Genomic DNA, 25,245 nt, shown 5'->3' on the forward strand with positions numbered 1-25,245 from the left:
ACTGATGTCTGTAACCCCATCTGTATGTTAGCAATTTCATTTCCACACACTGATGTCTGTAAACCCATCCGTATGTTAGCAGTTTCATTTCCACACACTGATGTCTGTAAACCCATCTGTATGTTAGCAGTTTCATTTCCACACACTGATGTCTGTAAACCCATCTGTATGTTAACAATTTCATTTCTACATACTGATGTCTGTAAACCCATCTGTATGTTAGCAATTTCATTTCCACACACTAATGTCTGTCAGTAGATGATGTATGTTTTTAGTAATTTAATTTCCACACAGTAATTTGTGTTTCAGACACTTACAGTTTCAGTTCCACACAGTAATTCAAGTTTCCAACACTTAAAGTTTCAGTTCCACACAGTAATTCAAGTTTTCAACATTTACAGTTTCCAAGCTTTGTGAATGATTTACACATGAAGACACTCCATTGACCTTGGGGTCCCAAAAAGTCAAAGGTCATGGTCACTGACATATGAAAGAAATTAGTTTTGAATATAACTCAAGATTTCCAACCTGTACATTTACCAAACTTTGTTGATGACTTGCACTTGTGGTAAGGAAATTCCCTGACAGTTTTGGGGATAATAGGTGAAAGGTCAGGGTCATTGTGAATGAAGGAGGAAGGTTTGTTTCCACACATAAAGTTCTCAAAATTGACCTTGACCAGAGTGTTTACTCTGCTACTGCCACTGACTGCTAGTGCCGTGGACAGTGGAGCGCTTTCTTTTAGTTCATACAACAGAAGTATTCTTCAAGAAACTGTTTGAGAACGTAAAACCTGTGATAATAATTCTAAGGGAATGCAGTTTATAAATTTTTTAGTTGTTTAAGAATTTATATGTGTTACATTTATCTTTTACTTTCTCTTCATTTTAATAATTATTTCATTTTTTATTTACCTTGTATTCCATGTCTACATTTACTTGGAAAGGTTTATTTTCCTTTGATTTTTGTACAGTTAATGATTACATTTTTCAAGCATCAACTTTTAGTAGGCAACTTTTAGGCTTTATTGTAATGATAAACAAATCCATCATCTGTATTTATCAAACTATTATTTCAGGGTCAGAAGGTGAAAGGTCAAGGTCACTGTAATTGGAATAATCAAAATGGGTTTTGCACAATTACATTAGTTCCATATCACAGAGCTTGAACAAACTTTGTGGATGTCTTTCTATTGGGATACTGAAAAGCCTATTGATTTTGGTGTCAGGAGGTCAGAGTCAAGGTCACTGAAGAAAGTGGTTTCTGCACAGAAAATTTCGGTTATTAAAATAGAGCACTTGTTCAACACAGGGTGAGTATTTAAAGTGATATTCACAGTATTTTTTGTTTTCCAGGAAAGGACGGCTTATGGTGCTCTGATTGAACAGATGGGTGGAAAAGTCCTGGACTGCGTGAACTTTGACCCCATCTGCACACATTTAATTGTTGGTTAGTCAAGATTGTGTACATCATTCCTTTATAAAATCACAGAAGAATTTCTGCAAGAAAAGAGAGATAAATGTCTCGTCTGTTGAAATATATTTTTATTATAGCTACTATAATCGCATCTTATCACAGCAGAAAACTTAATAATCACTTTGAACTCATTCTTCTGAACTCTCTAGCATCAAGGTCATTTAAGATGCACCAAAGTGGGTGTTATTACAGAAAAGAAGACAAATGTTGCTCTACAGTGATACCAAATAATCTGGACTTTCTACTGGAATTACAAAATACAGAGAGAAAAACGTTTTTTCGAGACTGGAATTTTTAACACCAAAATTGTTGTAATTGGATTTTGTTTCCATATTTAAGATTTTTGACCTGTGATCTAAGGCAGACCAGTCTGAACTGCACACAGACAGGTAAAACTTTGCAAAAAGTAGGATTAGTTGGGGATTGGGGGTAAGAAGTGGCCAGGAGAATTAAAGTGATGGGTCCAGAAAGCAAAAAAAACAAAACAAAACAAATCCAACTTTTACCCTTCTGCACATGTACAAGTCAAATAACCAATGAAAAGTGACATCTATAGCACATCTAGGCTCCAGGCTAAACCAAAATCTCTTGGAAGCAGATGTATTTGGATTTATTCAGAATTAACCTCCAAAATGCGTTTCTTGCCCTGTTAAGGCAAAAATGACAAAAATCTATGGGGCTGAATGAGTTAAAGTTATAATAATGTATATAAAATTACAGACAGTTTAGTGTTCTAAATATATTTATTTGAATTCTTGGAAATTATTTTTGTTTTGGAATTCATGGAAGTTATGTTCTTATTTTGGCAGGAACACCTGCAAGAAATGAGAAGTTTCTCGCCTGTGTTGCATCAGGAAAATGGGTTCTTCACAAATCTTATCTTGAAGCATGTCGAGAACAAAATAGATTTATACAGGTAGCTACATTTTGTACACACCTATACAGGTAGCTACAGTTGATACACACCTATACAGGTAGCTACATTTGATACACACCTATACAGGTAGCTACATTTAATACACACCTATACAGGTAGCTACAGTTGATACACACCTATACAGGTAGCTACAGTTGATACACACCTATACAGGTAGCTACATTTAATACACACCTATACAGGTAGTTACATTATGTACACACCTATAAAGGTAGCTACAGTTGATACACACCTTTACAGGTAGATACATTCTATACACACCTATACAGGTAGCTACAGTTGAGATGCACCTATACAGGTAGCTACATTTTATACACACCTATACAGGTAGCTACATTTTATACACACCTATACAGGTAGCTACATTTAATACACACCTATACAGGTAGCTACATTTAATACACACCTATACAGGTAGCTACAGTTGATACACACCTATAGAGGTAGATACATTCTATGCACACCTATACAGGTAGCTACATTTTACATACACCTATACAGTTAGCTACATTTTATATATACCTAATAAATAATTCTTTATTTTCAATTTTTTATACATTTTTGACTTATTGTCTGATTATCATCCATCCTTCACTCATACGTTCATGTTTCAAGCAATTCTCATTGCCTATCACCTCCCTGTATGCTTTATACATACAAAAATTCACTGCCTATCATCTTCCTTTATGCTTTGTACATTGACTTCCTCTTCCTACAAATGAAATCTTTGATAAATCATTCTGGCTTCCTGTAGACATTTTGAAATCTTCGATAAATCATTCTGGCTTCCTGTAGACATTTTGAAATCTTTGATAAATCATTCTGGCTCCCTGTAGACATTTTGAAATCTTTGGTAAATCAATCTGTCTTCTAGCTGAGGTTTTGAAATCATTGATAAATCAATCTGGCTTCTAGCAGAGGTTTTGAAATTATTGATAAATCAATCTGGCTTCTAGCAGAGGTTTTGAAATCTTTGATAAATCATTCTGGCTCCTATCAGACATTTTGAAATCATTGATAAATCATTCTGGCTCCCTGTAGACATTTTGATGGGATAGGAGACAGTGATGACTCTATTTAGAAGGAAATCAGTGGATGTGTTTTCATAAGCATGGGACTCCAGTACAAATTAGCAAAAGTAAGTGTAAAATGTTTGTATACACAGTGACCCTTGTATAGATTAGCAAGGAATCAGTTACAGTTTTTTGATAAACATGGGATTCCTGTACAGATTTGCAAAAATCACTTTAAGTGTTTATATATGCAGGGAGCCATGTACATATTAGCAAGGAATGAGTTAAAGTGTTTTGATAAGCATGGGACTCCAGTACAAATTAGCAAATATCAGTGTTAAATGTATTACAAACAATGGACCCTTGTCCAGATTATCAGGAAATTAGTGGAAGTGTTTAAATAAGCCAGGGGCTCTTGTACAGATTAGCGGGGAATTTATTGATGTGTTTAGATAAGCATGGGACTCTGGTACATGTTAGCTGGGAATCTGTGTAACTGTTTAAATAAGCATGGCATTATTGTACAGATTAGCAGGGAATCCAGATAATCAAATCGCTCTAAGGGGTAATTTAGAAGGAAAAGCATTTGAAAATGCAACCAATTTTGACTTTGTCAATCTGAAAGTTATATGATGTGACTACTGTGTGTTCATGTAAGAGAAATCACAGGCTCAAATCCAAATTGAAAGTTATTTAATGAGTTAAAGGAAGTAATAAAAGTTGGGTTTTGCCATATATAATTTTTAAATCAGTCCTGCATGCAGGGCACAAATAGTGAGAAAGAGTATGATCCTAGACTGGTCATCAGATTTTGTTCAGAATGGCACCAAATGACATCGTTTCATATGTAAGAACCATGCACTGGAGCAGTCTTCATTTTTTAACATAGCAGTTGATGAAGCCTAGTGTAACTATCTTGACTCCCGAGGACAAATTTTTCTTCAATTTATCTGGGTTTTTTTTTAATTGAGGACAAATTTATCTTCAAGTTATCTGTTTTTTTTAATTGAGGACAAATTTATCTTCATTTTATGTTTTTTTAATTGAGGACAAATTTATCTTCATGTTATCTGTTTTTTATCTGAGGACAAATTTATCTTCAAGTTATCTGTTTTTTTATCTGAGGACAAATTTATCTTCATGTCATCTGTTTTTCATGTAACGCTCCCCTGAAAATGTGGGCATTACTAATAAACTTTTATAAACACAAAAGTAGGTCGGATGTCACCTTTAAAATCAAATGGAAGTGAGCTTTTTGAAGTCAGTGACACAGACACCAACATTATAATGTTAACCAACATTATAATGTTAAGTTAGTGGGAGAGACAAAGATGTAAATGAGAATAGAATAGACTTTTTAAGAAATAAAAGTGTGCCCTTTTTTATTGTAAATAGTGTGAACAATTCAAACTCACTTTCCATAACCCTGTATTGATTAAAAATGAAATCATAGCTGTGAACCCATTTTTTTATGCCATAGTTACTTTTATGCATACATGGAAAAAGGCTGAAGTTTGACTGATTTGTGTTTAACAGCACATTAACTCTTGAAGGGTTATGTTATGCTGAGGCTGTTTTTCATGTTGGTTGGTGGTGTTGTTGATTTGGTGTTGTAGATTTGTTGCTTTATTGCTGATTTGCTGTTGTTGATTTGTTGCTTTATTGTTGATTTGGTGTTTTATGGCACAGCAACACAAGTAGTTTATGTATTGCCCTGGTAATTTTTGAATCAACTACCTTGGACAAGGACATGCTCCTGGAGCTGACCGAGGGAATATCCAATAGTAGGATTCGAACCTATACCCTTTCAGTGGTAATATTTGAACCGGCACCCTTTCAGTGGTGGGATTCAAACTCACACCCATTCAGTGCTAGGATTCGAACCCACATCATTTCATTGGTGGGATTCAAACCCACACCCATATGATGATGGGATTTGAACCCACAACCTTTCAGTGGTGGGATTCAAACCTACATCCATTCAATGGTAGTATTTGAACCCAAACTCTTCAATCATTAGTCTAGCACACTAACCACTGAGCCAGTGCAGCATCTTGCATAAGGTGTCTTGCCCAAATACATGATGGGGCCTACCTGACTTTGTCTGCTGTGAGGTGCCTTGCCCAGACACAGTGGGCCCCATCTGGCCTTGTCTGCTGTGAGGTGCCTTGCCGAGACACAGTGGGGCCTACCTGGCCTTGTCTGCTGTGAGGTGCCTTGCTGAGACACAGTGGGCCCCATCTGGCCTTGTCTGCTGTGAGGTACCTTGCCGAGACACAGTGGGGCCTACCTGGCCTTGTCTGCTGTGAGGTGCCTTGCCCAGACACAGTGGGGTCCACCTGGCCTTGTCTGGACTGGATTCGAACCTGCATACATTCTGGTCATGAGTTTTGCTTGCTAATCACTGAGCCATTTCAGTTCCTCTGAATTTCAAAGTTTCTAAATTTGTACTGGGAAACTTGTGTTCACATGCCTAGACATTCTGATAAATAATGTAGTCCAGATTATGTATAACCAATTGTACAGATATCTTGACATTCCAATAAATAATGTAGTCCAGTCCAGATAAAGTATAATCACTTGTGAACTGTTGGATTATTTATCTTGTTTAAAATGGATATTTTAACTAACCTCATAGTTCAATTACTCTAAAGTCACAAAGTCATATTTTGCTATGCTTAATTTAATATCAATCCCCAAGTATGGAGATGAGTATATTGTCACAAATTGTCCATAAAAATAAAGCTGAATGAGTTTGTAAAAATCTGATTTGTAGATTTTGTTGGGGGTCAGATTATCAAATACATGAACAGTTTATGTGGGCAAGTTAGCTTTTTACCATATAAATGAGATCACTTTCATTTCCACACCAAAATCCAATGAGAAAAATTTACAGGAAATTACAGAGGTCACTTTAGTTTGTGCACCCAAAATCCAGTGTGGCCAATTTATTGTCCTTTAATGCAGGTTCCACTATCTGTTTTCTTACTCCATGAAACACCTTTGCCATGAGTTTTAGTTGACGGCATAAGCAGATGAACACTTCTAATGATCCTTCTAATTCCAGGAAGATTTGTATGAGTGGGGAGGTGAAGGAACGATGAGTCTTTTGTCAGACCAGAACTCGAAAGAAGCCAAGCTTGCCATGGCTGCACATCACTGGAGAGTGAAGATCCATGAGGCCAGACAGGTGAGAAAAGAATTTTATTTTTTTAACACTCAAATTTTGTTTTCACAAGTCATGATATATTTATGAATTTCACATTTATATTCATTCTGATATTGTCACGGAACTTATTGCATTCAACATGTTTGCCAGAAAAATGTTGATATTTGTTTCTACGTTTGTCCCTGCCATTGTTCAACAGTTTTCTTTTATTTATGATGGAATCGGTATAAAATAAACAAGAACAAGTCAAGGTTATGTGCCATGGCAGAAATAACAATCATAAAATTTTGTATGGTCTAGATTTTTGTCAGCTGTTATCATTTTAATGAAATTCCAGAAAATTTTATCAGCATATGCAATCCAGAGTTTATCATTGCAATGTAGGTAACAATTATTTTTTAATCTAGTGATTAACTTCTTCAGCAACAAACTAGATATGCTAAATTTTATCACTAACTGTATATACCAAGTTTTATCACTCACTGGATATACTGCATTCTATCACATTGAAATGTGCTTCAATGTTCTGACTTTGATAGATCATGGCCAAGACTTATGGAGCCTTCCAGAACTGGAAAGTCATCCTGTGTCTGGGAAATGGAAAAGAGGCCAACTTTCGACGCTTACTGGAGGCAGGGGGTGCTTCTGTTTCTAATAAAAGGTATCAGACTTAAAACACTTTTTTATATCCAAAAGTTTTCATGACGACAGAGTACACTAAAACTCCTAAACTGGACACTGTTGGGATCTGTGTGCAGTAGGGGGCAGGATTACTGTCTCTAGAAGGCAGCTGAGTTAGAGATGGGCCAGTCTGAAAAAAGGATTAAAAAGGGTTACAAAGGGGACAGCCCTTTTAAGGTCTAGTTACATATGGCCAATCTTCATCAAAATCAGGGGCCCCGAGTGGCTGAGTGGTCTAAAGCGCTCTCTGTTACGGATCACTGCCATCTCTCCTCTGTCTGCGTGGGTTTGAGTCTCAGATTCAGCCAATGTGGGCATGTGAGAAAGATTGCCAGTAGCTTCTCGTGGTTCGGTAGTTCTTTCTGGGGTTTTACCGGGTTCTTCCTCCACCGATAATACTGGCCACCATGTATAGCCTATCATGTGCTGAAAAATGGTGTTAAACCCTACAACAACAACAATCAGAGGAGGCAAAGTCATAGAGGTTACAGATGGGGGTTACAGAGTGACCAGTCTGCAAAAGCAAGACTGGCTTACACAGCATCCATTCTGTAGTTATACCAGTACATGAACATGGTATATATTGCCTAGTTAAACTAGTTAATAAACCCTGAGTAATGTAGACCTGTTTACCTGTCCGTATTTTACCGTATTTGTACGGAATGAAGCCCATCCGTATGGTCATTGATCTGAAAATATGATTTGAGGTTGCATTTATTTACTAACTTTTTTTAGTTAATTTTTAAGCCATTTTTATTCCATTTTGTTTCGTTGTATTGCCTCTTCAGTCCGTGTCCACAGTCTGTGCCATGTCACAGATTTTAACATTGTCAGCATCCGGTTGTTTAAACAAAGAAAATGCTGCTGACATGAAAGTTTCATCACAAAACTGATGATGAAAATGGAAAGTCTAAACACAGCAGCATTTTCTGCCAGTTTATAATATTCTGTGGCCATACCTTAAACCATTGTCTAAAGGAGAACATTTTCTGCTCTGCACTGTTTGCAACTTAGATTTTTCCTGTGCACATGTTGGAAGGAATGACTGTTCACAGCACATGGAATAAAAAAATCATACAAAAATTGGAATCATTAGTAAAGGGAAATAGAAATATTTTGTCAGTGATGAAGGGAAAGGAAGTCAGTGATCAACACATACTTCAAAAGCAAATAACACATGCTGAGGCGATTCTATGTGAGTTGATCGTAAATATGAATATTTTATTGAGCACAGTCGACAAGTTAACGGAAGCAATGAAAAATATGTTCCCAGATTCCAGAATTGCACAAGGTATTTAGAAACAATCAATCTCTCTTTTACCAAAGAGTGGACAAATGACCAGCTTGATAGGATAAAGAGTGCCTGTTATATAGCCATTAAAAACCCATAGACTAAGCCTTCATTAAGACCTTCATTCCAAGTGGATCAGTTTGATATTGTTGACAAACTTGGTACACAATTATGTATGAAGCTCATTTCCATTCTAGTAAATGTTGACAAAGCTGATACTAGATTTTATGAAATAATGAGATTGCCTTCACCTATCTAAATGAAGTTATTTTCTGAGTGGTTAACAATGTCTTTCATAATGTTTTGTATTAAGTCTTCCTTAACCATGTATAATGTAGAGAATAGGCTTTATTTAAAATTTTATGGATATGTGTGAAACTGAAAAAACAGATTTTCTAGAGAAATTGAGAGGTAAATAATTGAATGAATTTGTGTGTGTGGAAGTATTCTTTTAAGGTTTTTATCAGTATAATATAAACAGGATATTGATGTCAGTGGTGTTCAATTTCTTCGGATTTTGCCTTGCAACACAGATTTGCCTGAATACCAGCATCTTTACAACCTAAGACTTATTTACAGAATATTCTACAGTCAGTGTGTTGTGCAATACTACGTGATGGTAATTATAGTGTATTGATAGTGTCTACTATTTGTGTGCTGTTTCACAGGTGATGTGTGCTGTGTTAAGATGTTAGAAACACTGAATGAAAATACTGACAGACATTGCTTAAAATACTGACAAGACAGTTTATGTTAAACAGGTCTGTGTATGCCTGTTATAAAGTTATACCAGTAAATGAACCATCAGTGGTGTAATCTCTCTAGTTTTAAATGAACCTTCAATGGTATGTACTCTCCACTTACGCCAGTAAATGAACTTTCAGTGATTTTTTTTTACGCTATAGTTATACCAGTAAATGAACCTTCAGTGTTGTGTACTGTCTAGTTATGATTGTAAATGAACTGTCATTGGTGTGCACTCTCTAGTTGTACTTGTAAATGAATCTTCTGTGGTGTGTACTCTCTAGTTATACTTGTAAATGAACCATCAGTCCTGTGAACTATACAATTATAACAGTAAATGAACTTTCAGTTTTGTGTACTCTAGTTATACTTGTAAATGAGCTGTCATTGGTATGTACTCAATAGTTATACTTGTAAATGAACCATCAGTCATGTGAACTCTACAGTCATACCAGTAAATGAACCTTCAGTGATGTGTACTCTAGTTATACTTGCAGATGAATTGTCATTGTTGTGTACTCTCTAGTTATACTAGTGAATGAACCATCACGTGTGTCGTCCAGTAGTTACTACTCTGTCTAATGTTTTTGGTATGACAAAAATATCAACAGAGCATTCCGATTGGTGTGACTAAAATATCAACAGAGCATTCCAATTGGTAATGATGTTGACCAAATATAGGAACATCCATGTATACGGTTCAGAAAGTGACAATTAACCTCAACATGTGCTTGGATAGAATTGTGGTAATGCATTGGCTTTGCACCACTGTAATCTTGGATTCAGTTCTTGGAGGATGCATTCTCAACAATAAGCAGTTACCCAGCCAAGGTTGATGGTTTCTTCTGGGTTTTCTGTTTCCTTCCAGGTCGATTATAATGCCAGAACATAGCTTTTTAGAGTACTTGATAAATATTGTTTCCATATTTGTCCATTGATAAGCCCACCACCACTTTTACAGAATTTTGTCAAATACAGTAAACTCCAGGTGTAACAAAGCCCAAGAAATTCTGTCATAACCAAGGAAGAGTTAATATAAAACACCAAAAGATAGCTTGTGATGTGTTTTGTAATATCCAGCATTTTATTTGATCTGATTTTATTATAGTGTTTGTGGTATTGCTGAAAATGAAAGAAAAAACATCCCTACTTGTTAACAAATTTATTAGACTGGCCCTTCGTTTTATCTTTGGAAAATACTGTATAAATTATTGCATATTCACTGTAAAATTTTTTGATTTCTTTCTCCAGGCCTCCATTTACTAAGGATATTGATGCCACACATGTATTCCTAGAGCTGAATACTGCAAACCTTTCTCAGGTATGTCATGTATGTACCCTGTCAGTTTTCACTCGTGTTCCTAGAGCTGAATAATGCAAACCTTTCACATGTATGTGATGTGTACCATGTCAGTTTTCACTCTCATCTTAGAGCTGAATACTGCCAATCTTTCACAGGTATGTGACATTTACCATGTCAGTTTTCAGTCATGTGTTGCTTGAAAGGAGTACTGCCAACCTGTCACAGGTATGTGACATGTACCTTGTTAGTTTTCAGTTACATGGAATTCATTCCTTGTTATAGCATTGTAACCTGAAATCCAATAAAGTGAGAGTGATCGTGTCAGTAATAAGGTATGATGATCAAGAGTGATTGTGACAGTAATAAGGTATGATGATCAAGAGTGATTGTGTCAGTAATAAGGTATGATGATCAAGAGTGATTGTGTCAGTAATAAGGTATGATGATCAAGAGTGATTGTGACAGTAATAAGGTATGATGATCAAGAGTGATTGTGACAGTAATAAGGTATGATGGTCAAGAGTGATTGTGTCAGTAATAAGGTATGATGATCAAGAGTGATTGTGACAGTAATAAGGTATGATGGTCAAGAGTGATTGTGTCAGTAATAAGGTATAATGATCAAGGAGGATGACAACAAAGAATTTGAAACCTAATGCAGTCCCAAAAGTGTTGCTGACAGTTGTTTTTAATAGTGCAGATAATTGTGATGACTTGCATCAATTAATGCTGAAATAAGTAATTTTAATAGTGCAGATAATTGTGATGACTTATATCAATTAATGCTGAAATAAGTAAACAGTTTCCATGGATCGCATTTGTTAAAGTGAGTGACCAATGTGAGCAATGTTAGGAATTATTGTTGTTATCATACTTTTACAGTATATATTATGGATCTTACATTTCGTAAAAAATTTATGAAATGAGATATATAATATTATAAGCCACTAGCTAAGAGAGTGGCATATTTTATTATTAAACCAGTTTCGTAAATTTCAAGTCAAATGAATACAAGATTTATTTATCACATAGCATTAATGACTTTACATTACTTGGTGATGTTGCTATATGACACTGCTAAGTGTTGTCACAGTGGCAAATGACATTGCATTACTCAGTGATATTGTTATATGACACTGCTAAGTGTTATGTCACAGTGAGGCAATGACATTGCATTACTCAGTGATATTGTTATATGACACTGCTAAGTGTTATGTCACAGTGTGGCAAATGACTGCATTACTCAGTTACATTGTTATATAACACTGCTAAGTGTTCTGTCACGGTGAGGCAATGACATTGCATTACTCAGTGATATTGTTATATAACACTGCTAAGTGTTATGTCACAGTGTGGCAAATGACATTGCATTACTCAGTGATATTGTTATATGACACTGCTAAGTGTTATGTCACAGTGTGGCAAATGACTGCATTACTCAGTGATATTGTTATATGACACTGCTAAGTGTTATGTCACAGTGTGGCAAATGACAGCATTACTCAGTGATATTGTTGTATGACAATGCTAAGTGTTATGTCACAGTGTGGCAAATGACATTGCATTACTCAGTGATATTGTTATATGACACTGCTAAGTGTTATGTCACAGTGTGGCAAATGACATTACATTACTCAGTGATATTGTTATATGACAATGCTAAGTGTTATGTCACAGTGTGGCAAATGACATTGCATTGGTGAGGGATGTTGCAATATGACACTGCTAAGTGTTATGTCACAGTGTGGTAATGACATTGCATTACTCAGTGATATTGTTATATGACACTGCTAAGTATTATGTCACAGTGACAAATGACATTGCATTACTCAGTGATATTGATATATGACACTGCTAAGTGTTATGTCACAGTGTGGCAAATGACATTGCATCACTCAGTGATATTGTTATATGACACTGCTAAGTGTTATGTCACAGTGAGGCAATGACATTGCATTACTCAGTGATATTGTTATATGACACTGCTAAGTGTTATGTCACAGTGTGGCAAATGACTTCATTACTCAGTTACATTGTTATATAACACTGCTAAGTGTTCTGTCACGGTGAGGCAATGACATTGCATTACTCAGTGATATTGTTATATAACACTGCTAAGTGTTATGTCACAGTGTGGCAAATGACATTGCATTACTCAGTGATATTGTTATATGACACTGCTAAGTGTTATGTCACAGTGTGGCAAATGACAGCATTACTCAGTGATATTGTTATATGACACTGCTAAGTGTTATGTCACAGTGTGGCAAATGACAGCATTACTCAGTGATATTGTTGTATGACAATGCTAAGTGTTAAGTCACAGTGTGGCAAATGACATTGCATTACTCAGTGATATTGTTATATGACACTGCTAAGTGTTATGTCACAGTGTGGCAAATGACATTACAATACTCAGTGATATTGTTATATGACAATGCTAAGTGTTATGTCACAGTGTGGCAAATGACTGCATTACTCAGTTACATTGTTATATAACACTGCTAAGTGTTCTGTCACGGTGAGGCAATGACATTGCATTACTCAGTGATATTGTTATATAACACTGCTAAGTGTTATGTCACAGTGTGGCAAATGACATTGCATTACTCAGTGATATTGTTATATGACACTGCTAAGTGTTATGTCACAGTGTGGCAAATGACTGCATTACTCAGTGATATTGTTATATGACACTGCTAAGTGTTATGTCACAGTGTGGCAAATGACAGCATTACTCAGTGATATTGTTGTATGACAATGCTAAGTGTTAAGTCACAGTGTGGCAAATGACATTGCATTACTCAGTGATATTGTTATATGACACTGCTAAGTGTTATGTCACAGTGTGGCAAATGACATTACATTACTCAGTGATATTGTTATATGACAATGCTAAGTGTTATGTCACAGTGTGGCAAATGACATTGCATTACTCACCATTGTTGCTATATGACATTGTTAAGTGTTATGTCACACTATAGCAAATGATTTTTATATCACTGCATGACAAATTGTGATACCCTTCATATGTCCATCATTCTCTGCCCATCTGTTTGTAATTCTTATCTCCAGGGTGGAAATTTGACAAAGTTGATACATAGGTTCCCCGTGTGATAACCTTATGCAAGATGAGCATTATTTTTTATCATATCTATCCTCTGGGGAGGGGTCAGAGGTCACATATACATAAATTGCAATTACAGTAACATTTTGAATAGTTTATTTTTTAAATAAACATTATTCGTGCATTTATAGTAGCAGAAAATGTATGCAATGGATTTTGCTAAACTAATTTACTGCTATGATTTCACTGTAAATTCTATAGAATATTAAAAAAACACAGGCTACACTTGTGGGTATTAATTTTACATACAGAGTATAGAATGTCATAAAGTTTTTATCTGTCTTTCAATTTAAATACAATACTTTTTGGCAAATGCCAATATCGTCAATTTTCATGAGTGCAAACACATTTCTTTATAAGATATGAGCTGCTATTATACCCACAATTTTGTGAACTAGCACCAGTTAATTGGTGTATGTCTCGAAAGCCATCAGTTATTGATTTAGCTTTGTGTAAAATAATCCATTGGTTAGTTTCGCTAGTGTTTATTTACAAGGTGTATCAAAGTGCCTTTATTGGAGAAGGAGAAAAGTCCAAAGTCAATTGAAATGCACAGTACAAGTTAGGTACCCTGACTAAATAGTGTCGTCTCATTTCAGGTGGATTTGGAACATTTAGCTGCAAGTGCTGCAATTTGTGTGCGTCCTGAATTTATCCCAGCACAGCTCATGGACATACCAGCACCTGATCCCAATGAGTACTGTCCATCACAGATACTTGTTTTGAGGAAAAAGTAAGTAAAAAGAAAAGATTTTATACATTGAGGTCTTATACTGTGTAACAAAAAGAAAGAAAACCAACAGGTAATTTATTTCTCTTGTTCAAAATGAAAGTTTGAGAGACATTTACAGTATCAGCAGCAGGGGAGTTGTACAGACCAGACGTTCCAGACCAAATAAAGCTTCCTACGAGAACTTTCTCCGTAGAAGCCTCAGATTTCAAAAATAAGCCTTCCCACGAAAATTAATTTGCATAAATTCAACCCCGATTGCAATTTTTTGTGTGCAAAATCAATGATTCTGGACAAGGAAAAAAAGGGGGGGGGGGGAATTTATTCTGGTGTCGACGAAGTTTGCAAAGTTTGGCTGCTGATCCTAATTTTACCTCGCATTAAAACAATATAGTTGAAAATAATATGAGTCCGAAAGCTAGTAGAGTTGGAGAGCCTCATTCTGCCAGATTAGCGCGAGAAGAGTTAGCGGCAGTGAAGAAACTTATCCCGGTAAAACAATTATTTAAGAAAAAAGTTCGTGATTACGAAGACTCGCAATATGGAATTACTGAGATATCGTCAAAGTTGTTGAGTCCAGTCACTGGAGCAATCGAGCAAGTCGCATACGGCGATAAAAAGGAAGATAAGGAACTTAGGAAGCGCGGTCTTATTCCTATGACGAGAGATATCGAGCAACACACTCGATTATTGCCGGAGCGAATAGTACAAACACAAACACGAGCACAAGCACAAGCACGAGCACGAGCACAAGCACAAGCACAAGCACAAGCACGACAAGAACAAGCACAAGCACGAGCACAAGCAGAATTGAGGACGGGTCAAATTCCTGAAGAATTAGATGAAGATCAAAAATTACGGCAAGAACAAGCGCAGGAAGAAGAACAAGAGCAAGAGGAAGAAGAAGAAGAAAAAAAAGAGGAAGATAAAGATATTCAACCTCGAGATATAATAAAAAAAAAATTTACCGAGAATGGTTGGAAAACATTGCAAGAACAATTTGACTTTTTTGGCAAAGATATTAAAATATTTGCTATATTTGCCGAAGATTCCTTTGACAATAGAAAGATGTTTTTAACGGAAGACGGATTGAAAAAAATTAAATCGCGGGATTCTTGGTATAATAATTTATTTCGAGCTAAATACAATTTATCTGAGGCGAAGAAAACAAGCTTTCTTTACAGTGATTTTCTGATCTACGCAAATGCAAGGAAGGAGGAAAAAAAATCTTCGGGGATATCGCAAAAATCAACTCAACAAGAGAAAGAAACTGCGAAGTCCGACTATGAAAATCTTCATAAAGCTATCGGAATTGTTTTTACCCGTGATGTGTATGAACAAATCGCAAGGGGAGAAAATTTAGTAGTTATTGCCGCGGATTATGATGATAGGGATAAATATTTTAACCCCAGTGTTCGTGGAAAACCTCTTGAAAAAAGCAAATATATCGACTGGATATATTTTGCTAGTAAAAAACCACCTTACAAACGTGATGACGAATATTTTAAATTTATGGAAAAAGTAAAACAAAAAGAAAAAGAAAAGGAAGAGGAGGACGTGTTAACGGAGTGGTTTAACGAACCATCAACACCAAAACCAAAGACAGGAAGCGGATATACTGTTTGCCCTGACAGTGTTGTCAACGATGTATCTCGCCTTGAGGTATTAATCGGAGGAAAACGAGCCGGAAATAACTCTCGCGAAATAATCAACGAAGCCTCAGATATTTGTCAGCGATTATTCCGCGGCGGTGTCATCGACTCTCACATTTACAAGGAACTCGTCGATGAGCTCATCGATTAAAACAACACAATTGAAATAACATGATTGTTCACAAATATCAACGCAGACCCAGACAGGTCCGCGTAGTAAACTCTAGATTGCCCGTGTACAAATATATACACGGCAGTGGATTCGGCGATATCATTGGAAGTCTTTTTACGCGAATAATACCTAAAATCGGACCCGTGATCAAACAGCTCGGGTTAAAAGCAATAGGAAAAATCGGCGAGACTGCCATTTCTGGTATCAGTAATTTGGCTAGTAAAGGCTTCAATGTTGTCAAAAATAAAATATTAAATTTAATGCGCAAAAAACAACCCGTCAAATTGCCTATCACCAGAGAAATGCCACCCGAAATCAGCAAAGTCATAAACGACGCGGCAAATAAAAAAATAAATGATCTAGCGCAGGAAGTTGCTAAGACAAATTTAGCGCAGGAAGTCGCTAAGACAAATTTAGCGCAGGAAGTCGCTAACACAAATCTAGCAAAGGAAATTGCTAAGACAAATCTAGCAAATACAAGCTTCATTTCAGGTAGCGGTCTTCGTTTTAGATGATATTCTTAATAATAAATGTTCGCACAAGTGTCAAATGAAGTGTTTGACATGGACGAGCCTGTAGGCAGGGATACATCCGTGCGAGATTTCCAGTATTTCTCGTATGACGCAGTTGACCCAAATACAAATAATCGCTTGGAAATTCAAGTCCACGATACAACAAGATATTTTCTTCCATCTGAGGCATATATCGAGGTTGTTGGGAGAATTATTAGGACAAACGATACCAACTTTGGCGAACATTTTAAAGTCGGATTCGTCAATAACGGCATTATGGCATTATTCAAGAGCGCCACTTACATGATCGATGGAAGAGAGATCGAATCGATTACGGACAACGTTGATATAGCAACGACGATTATAGGCCTAGCGAGATACTCGGATGATTTTACCAGATCGGCCGGTCCTAGTATGATGTTCGCCAAAGATAACTCTGATACTGCTGATCATTTCCAGTATGAAGCCAGGAGACCGAAAAAACATACTGTCGGTGCCGATGACGCCGACGTCGAAAGTGTGATGATAAAAACAAATGACAATTACAATCTTGGATTTGCCACGAGAAGAGCTATGTTGACTAAGAATGAACTAAGATTTTCCTGTGCAATTCCGCTATCTCACATTTTTGGATTTTGCAGGCATTTCCGAAAAGTTATTTACGGAGCAAAACACACGATAACTTTCATTCGAGACGCTGCTGGCAGTAACAAAGCCATCTGGCGAGAAGCTAGTGGGGATGCCGCTAATGTCGGTAAAGTTGTCCTTGAAAAATTTACCTTGTGGATGCCAGCGATAGTTCCATCGATGCTCGAGGAAGAAAAATTATTATCATTCATGAATCAAGGCGGAAAATCCGTCATGTCCTGGTTGACAACGATGACCGACTCCTGCGATGTTAATATCAACGGAATATTTACCTGGAGAATTGCGTCACAACAAGGCGCTTCGGCACCTAGGCACATTTTTGTTGCTCTTCAAGCCGCAAACAGATACGATCAAGAACACAGTCATATGATATTCGACAAATTTGCAGCAACAAACGTTTCACTGAGAATAAACGGCCAGCAGGAACCATCAGAGGAAATAGCCATCGATTTTGACAACTATTCGACTGCCCGCGCGTATCATCGATTGCTAAGTTTCATGGGCCGCGATCAAAATATCGATACCGGATTGCAAATATCACAGCTAGATTTTAATACTCGCTATCCTATCTATTACTTTTCCCTGGAGCATCTCGATTTGGTAAAACAATCCGTTGTCGATATCCATTTCAAAGCCAGAATTAACACAGGTGGACCAGCAAGAGCCATCGCGGTGATCCTCAGCGATAGAACAATGATCTTGGAAGGCATTAGCGGCAGAATGAGAGTCATCGATGCTCCTGTCGAGAATATGTGACAAATTCCAAATTTAGATTAAGCGATTATTAATATGCCATACGAACACGTCAGTGTAACTCTGACCCCAGGTCAGATGAAAAAGCTCCAATCAGCGATATCAAAGCGATGCGGTATGAAATTAACTTTGAAAAATGATCAAATTCACGGTGGACCTAACAAACTATCGCTAACTAGAGGTCAGCGTGAACGATTTTCCAAGGCCAAATCAGCGAATTCCGGTGTTCATGTGAGTCTCTCCATAGGCGCCATCAGAGACATGGTCAAAACAGGCGGATTTCTTCCTTTTCTTCCCCTGATAAAAATGGCCCTTCCGATGATTGCAAAAACAGTAGGATTAGGCGCGCTCTCGGGCATAGGTTCCAAATTAGGAGAAAAAGTGGTGGGAGGGAGATACAGTAAAAAAAAGGGAGGACAATTTCCCTTCTACTCTCTCCTGTTGCAAAAACAACGAAAAGGATCCGGCCTTTATCTAAGACGGCCTCCATACGGATCCGGCCTAAGTCGAGCCTACCAGCCTCAAATTTAGATTTGATCAGCGAAGCAAAGAATAAAAAAATAAAATTTTTCAGAGGTGTATTTATGCGAGATCAACTACCAGAAAAACCAAACCCTACCGAGACGGGAATAATAAATCTCGATAAAAATACCGGCCCTGGTACGCACTGGGTTGCATACGCGATTAATCCTCGCGAAGTTATTTACTTTGACTCTTATGGATTAGCACCGCCAAATGAATTTATCAGCTATGTGTCAAAACTAAATCTTCCGGTTTGGTATTCGACACTTCCAACGCAGACATTAGCGGATCCACCGATATGCGGCCCTGAATCAATTAACGTCCTCGATGCAATTTCAAAATCATCCGGTCCGTATCACAAAATTGTATTTGAATACGCCGTAGATAAATATCATGGTTGATATTTACGGTAGATTTATCTACAGGAAGGAAAAGGCAGAAGTGACTGACGTCGATCTATCAAAGTTCGCAACCAAGAGCGATATTAACAATCTTCTATCGCTGTCAGAGGTGGACCCTGGCGAAGTTGCTGTTTTTCAAAATACCGAAGGAAGATTACAAACCAGCAACGTGAAAATAACTGATATAATCAAGCGAGACGAATACCGCGATCATATCAGTCAGTTTACTCGCCAATCGGAGATGGTATTAAAATCTATTGCTGATATTACCGATATTATCGCGGTATTACCACTAAAGGCCAATATCGCGGATGTGGAAAAATCCGACAAGGAGCTATCAGCGGCGATGCTTCTAAAGGCTGATAAAGCATTACACGACGATCTTCAGGATAGAGTGACAAAAAGATTTACCAAGCTAACTAACGATCTTAAAAAACTAGACGATACATCAAAAAATCTCAGTAAAAAACTCGACGAGGATATAAAAAAATTCATCGAAACTTCCTCAATTACACACGGCGATCTCATCGAGAAAACAAAGAAAATAAACGAAGATATCGCCCAAATCAACAGAGAGATTGAATCGGCACGTGCATTAATATTTCAAAAAACCGATAGAACATCACATAACGATCTCAGCGAGAAAGTAAAATCCATCAACGAGGAAATTACCAAAATAAATACCGCGATGGGTCAGAAAATCGATAGAACATCACACAGCGATCTTACCGAGAAAACAAAGAAAATAAACGAAGATATTGCCCAAATCAACAAAGATATTGAATCGGCACGTGCATTAATATTTCAAAAAGCCGATAGAACATCACATAACGATCTTACCGAGAAAACAAAGAAAATAAACGAAGATATTGCCCAAATCAACAAAGATATTGAATCGGCACGTGCACTAATATTTCAAAAAACCGATAGAACATCACATAACGATCTCAGCGAGAGAGTAAAATCCATTAACGAGGAAATTACCAAAATAAATATCTCGTTAGGTCAGAGAGCAACAATCGACGATCTCAACAAAAAAATCAGCGAGGAAATTAATAAACTCAACGATCTTGTTGTTCCCGAATTTACCAAGGGGTTTAACGCGATACGTGAATTGACAGATGAGAAAACAAGAAAAATCGACGAGGATATTACTAAAATTAACGATGAAATTAACGCGGTACGTGAATTAGCGCGTCAAAAGGTTGATACATCAGCGAACGATGGAAAAATTCAAGAAATCAACGCGAAACTTCTCGCCGTAACAACAAGCGTCGACGAAATCAAAGTAGAAATATTACCGTTGGATATTCCTATGTTGGGGCTTATTACGGGACCAGAGGAGGTATATACAAAAAATCTTCCTCTCTATATACCATTTATGCTGAGGGCAGAATATTTTACATGGACACCTGATAATGATTCTTTTAACTTTACCGCGCCATTTCATGCTGTATATCGAGTGTATATTATTTCGAAGTCATTAATAAAATTTAACGTGACGGCTCTTCTTCGTGAAATTTATGAATATCATCCTGGATTTTTCGTTATTTCTATAAGCGAGAATAAAACTGAAACTTTTAAATTAACGCCACTGGATAGAACCAACATGGGACCAGTGCATTATTTTGTAATTTTCGAATATTTAGCTGGTTGGGGCACAACCAATCCCTCCAAGACTGTCAACGTTGCCGAGATAGAGGATCCCGAGCCGTTTAAAGTTGCCGAGATAGAGAATCCCCAATCAATTGGCTAGATAAATAACTTATAAATGACCGCATCGGATTACCGTTACAATCAGGCGCGATCATGGCAGGATTCGATAAAAAAACTCCTCGACGAGTATCAAACAAAAATAAAAAAATACCAGCGTAGATTAGTTATCATTGACGTCGCCGTGTACACGGTATCCGCGGTAGTCGCTGGTGCTGGAATAATTTTATCCGCGGTAACAACGATAGCGCCGATCGTAGCAACGATAATAATCTCGTCGACAACAACAATCGCTGGTGTTCTCAATATCGTAGCGAAAAAAATCTCATCATGCGCGAATGAAAAATTATCATTGTACAAAAACAAACTATCCAAGGTCAACGACGCGTATTCGAAATTATCATCGTTGCTTTCGGAGAGTCTCAATGACGGCGTTATCTCCGATCTAGAATTTTCGGTAATGATTGGTATTTACTCGGAGATTGAACAAATGAATATCAATAATGTCCAAACTAGCCCAGATCGTGACAAACACGACACCGCCGACAACGACGTTAATATCGTTAAGCTCAACCAATCCAGAATTTAGCATTAATTTTCCAACACCAATCAGCGTCAAAGAAATTGCGTTAACACAATTGCGTGTCTACAACAGCTGGCCTAATGTTAGATCGAAATCATTTGGCAGATTATTATCAAACAATTCACTTGTTTTTGCCAACAAAAACAAACCCGATGGAACACCTGATTGGATCGTCGTTGGCATACCAACAGGCAGTTACGAAATTGATCAGCTGGATAAGGAATTTACCAGTAGAATATCAAATATAACCGGCGATGCTACTCCGGGAATAAGGATATCTGCGCATGAACCAACACTGTCATCGATGATAGAAGTGAAATCGCCGTACATGGTAGATATTTACCAATCATCGATTAGGACCATATTAGGTTGGCCTGAAATCGCACCTCTAGCAAAACCAAAAAAATCAGATTTTATTATTCCAGGTTGGTACGAGGAAGCTCCTCCAGAACTACCGGAACCAAAAAAAGAAGATTTTACCACCGACGAAGGATGGTACGGAGATATCAAACACAAATTTCTGATCGATAGCGCCATCAACCTCATGAATAACCACAAAATTAACCTGGTAATATTCGCTTTTACTTTTATTAACGAAAGAATTCTCTCGTGGTTGCCTCTTCCTAAAATTCCCCCCGGTGTGAAAATCTTCGACGCTACCCACATTAAGATAATAGCCCCCATAGACGGTATCTTGGTAAGAAGAACCCTCGACGAATTTATTCAAGAACATACAATACAATTAAATTTATTGCGGGAATCCTTTCATGAATGCATCTTAAATAAATCAGGCTCATGTAGCGAAATTATCAAACGCGTGAAAATTTTAAATCAACTCGCGAATGATGTTAAATATTATCACGACATGTTTATTCAGGCGATAGTCGACGATATATCAATTGCCGATTATGTTCTTCCTATTAGCAAATTCGAGTTGATCAAAAATTCAGGAGAAAAACAAAAATTCATGAGAGTATTTGGTTTAACCAAGGAAACGCTACCAAATTTCAAATTTCCCGATTATGATGTTGATAAAATGAGAAAATCCGTCACTGATACCATCGATGATTTATTTCCGAAGTTACATGCCGCGTGGACTAAAAAAGTACAATTGGAATTGATTCTCAAACACAATAACGATCCCGCCGGGCAAGGTCGGCATATCTCGCCAGGTATCGTTAATATAACGAAAGTTATCGCGATTTATCTTCACGCGGATGTTGTCGAAGGCAGCTACAATGTTGATTCGTCAGAGTCAAATCAAGCGCAGCAGGGATTTATCTTGTATTCGTTTTCACCTAGCGCATCTCCGGGTTATTTGATAATAAAGGAGCCGGTGAATCCGTTTTATCTGCGATGTCATAATCGATTGTTGTCAAGGATAAATTTCAAACTGACGGACCAGAAAGGAAATTTGCTTGATATCCGCGGAGAAACTGTTAGTATTAATTTACTGGTAAAATCGTGAGAGTCTCTGACTCTTGAATCTATTCACGGGAAAAACGGGCCAAAAAAATAAATAAAATCCAGGGAAATTTTCAAAATTAATATATTTTTTTAATTTTTGGTTTTTTTTGTTGTTTGCGGAAAATATTCAGGAAAATTCAAGAGTCTGCGATTTCCTTGGCCTTGCTCTCATCGACAAGCTTTTTCAGTTGTCTGATGCGTGAACTTGTAATTTTTTTTGACTCGTATGCTTCTGATAAAATCAATCTAGCTTTCTCCACTAGCGTCGATAATTTAACAAAATCCTCGATGCGATCATCGCTGACTGTCGCAAGTGATTGATACATCGCGATTTGGATTTTCTTTATTAATTTGTATTCGGATGGTAGCGTGTATTTATATTCGAGTTTTCCTTGGATAATTGTTTCAAATTCGGATCGGATTTTATTCGTGTCTAGATCCGATGGAAGATTTATTTTTTTCCTTAGATCATCGATAGCTTCGATAATATTGCTTATGGTTTGTTCATTCATGTTATATTAATTTTGTAATATTCAATTATTCTTCGTCGAATATTATTGGGATATAGTAAAATTCGATCCATTCACCGAGGTCATATGAAAACGTCGCCCTGTATTTTTTTTCTGCTGCATGTCGTACCGATGCTGAATTAATTTTATAATATTTCGCAGCTGCGCTCATCGACGTGAATATCATCTCCTCGCCTGTTGCCTGATTTATCGATTTGACGGCCTTAGCTGATCGTGCGCCGCCGGTATTGCCGGATCTTAAATTTTCACTCTGAGACACTGCGCGTAGATTGGATAGTTTATTATTGAGTTTGTTTCCGTCGATGTGATCGATAACAAGTCCAATCTCTATTGGTCCGTGATAGCACTCGTATACAAACCTGTGATTGTAATAACTCGTTTTTCTCCTTTTTTTATTCTCGCTGACTGAAAATTTAAGATATCCACTGTTATCAACTCTACCAACAAGATTCTTCGTTCTAGCGTTTCTGACAACACCATCCGATGATGCCTCGTATCCCATGATCGTAGGATGAGATTTATACTCGTATGTGATTGTCATTGCAGGAATCGTTGATTTCATTTCCATTATGTAATAATTATCTGTCTAAATCATAATTTGCCTTGAATCGATTAATGTAATCCTCTTCGCATGTTATCACCGACGAGGATCTCTTTTCATAATATCGCCGTAATTCCCGATAATTTTTCCCTCCACAGGACAAACACAATCGGGTCTTTCCTCGCGTACCAACTTGGCAAACTAAACACCGTTGTGGTCCTTTACTGCCTCGTCGAATCGCATATATGTGAGCGCCACAATATTCGCCTCTGCAGGATTTGTCGCATGATTTTGTTGATCCGATTGGTATCCACGAACATTTATTCATTATAATTTAAACATTTGTCTAAAATATAATAATGGATATTTTTGATCTTGATGAGGCAGAATATATCATTCCTGAGGTTGATCGTGCCAAAAAAGAATTTTTCGATGATGGGGGGATTCATGTTTGGTCGACATGGAAAACTAACTCCGTTGATGCTACGATGAATCTGGAACGGGCCAAGAAGATAATCGAGCATATAAAAAACTCGCATTCCGAGGAGCGATTTATCTTTGGGATAAAATTTATTGCACAAATGCCTGACGACACTTGGATTATTCGCGATAAACGAGATCCCGTGCGTGGCGGTAAGAAAAATGTTGTTCTTGATAAAAATTCGAAGCCAGGATTATTATTGGGAATTGACGGTCCTTATTATGCCAGGGCATATCCTTCTAGCGCTGTTGTTTATGGAATTTATCGGCTAAATAATAATCCTGACATGAAAAATCTACCTGCGATGAAAGAATCACCGATGATAAATTGCGTTGCCGAGCGCGTTATCGAGCATATGAAAAACGCTCGTCGTGGATCTGGTCTGACTCAGTTGAGGTTGGATAAAATTAATTCATGGGCAAAGACAGTTGTTGATGGCGCATCGATTGACGATGTTGCTGTGTTGAGCAAGAAACTTAAATTTCCTATCACGGTGAAAACACTATCGGGAGAAATATTATATTCGTCGCCGTATAAATCTCGAGGAGTACCAATCGAGATTATTGATCATAATTCACATGCGTGGTCGCAGTCGGTAATGATATTCCCGCGAGATCGCGCTGTTAAATTTTATCCCGTGGAAGGCGCAAAGGATAATTCTGATGCTATGTTCCGATATATCAAAATATTAGCCGCATCTGATCCGATATCGGTTTGGTTATTCTCGAGCGAAGAAAAATATGATCAGTTTATCTTGCCTCGAGGAGATATTTACCGCGATGAAAAATTACATGAATCT

At 37.2% G+C, this 25,245-nt stretch overlaps 1 protein-coding gene across 2 annotated transcripts in view; it reads left to right on the forward strand.

Moving 5' to 3' along the window:
- The window catches only part of LOC149792216 (DNA topoisomerase 2-binding protein 1-like), a 167,301-nt gene that overhangs the window by 126,860 nt on the left and 15,196 nt on the right, over positions 1 to 25,245 (forward strand). For both annotated transcript variants that reach the window (XM_089970739.1, XM_089970741.1), the window contains exons 38-43: positions 1,356 to 1,449; positions 2,286 to 2,392; positions 6,494 to 6,616; positions 7,135 to 7,256; positions 10,563 to 10,632; positions 14,341 to 14,474. In XM_089970739.1, the coding sequence (XP_089826865.1) occupies positions 1,356 to 1,449; positions 2,286 to 2,392; positions 6,494 to 6,616; positions 7,135 to 7,256; positions 10,563 to 10,632; positions 14,341 to 14,474 (650 nt within the window). The remainder of the gene's footprint in view (positions 1 to 1,355; positions 1,450 to 2,285; positions 2,393 to 6,493; positions 6,617 to 7,134; positions 7,257 to 10,562; positions 10,633 to 14,340; positions 14,475 to 25,245) is intronic.

This window comes from Sinohyriopsis cumingii, chromosome 9 (genome assembly GCF_028554795.1).
Source record: "Sinohyriopsis cumingii isolate HCF-2022 chromosome 9, ASM2855479v2, whole genome shotgun sequence".
Lineage (NCBI taxonomy): Eukaryota > Metazoa > Mollusca > Bivalvia > Unionida > Unionidae > Sinohyriopsis > Sinohyriopsis cumingii.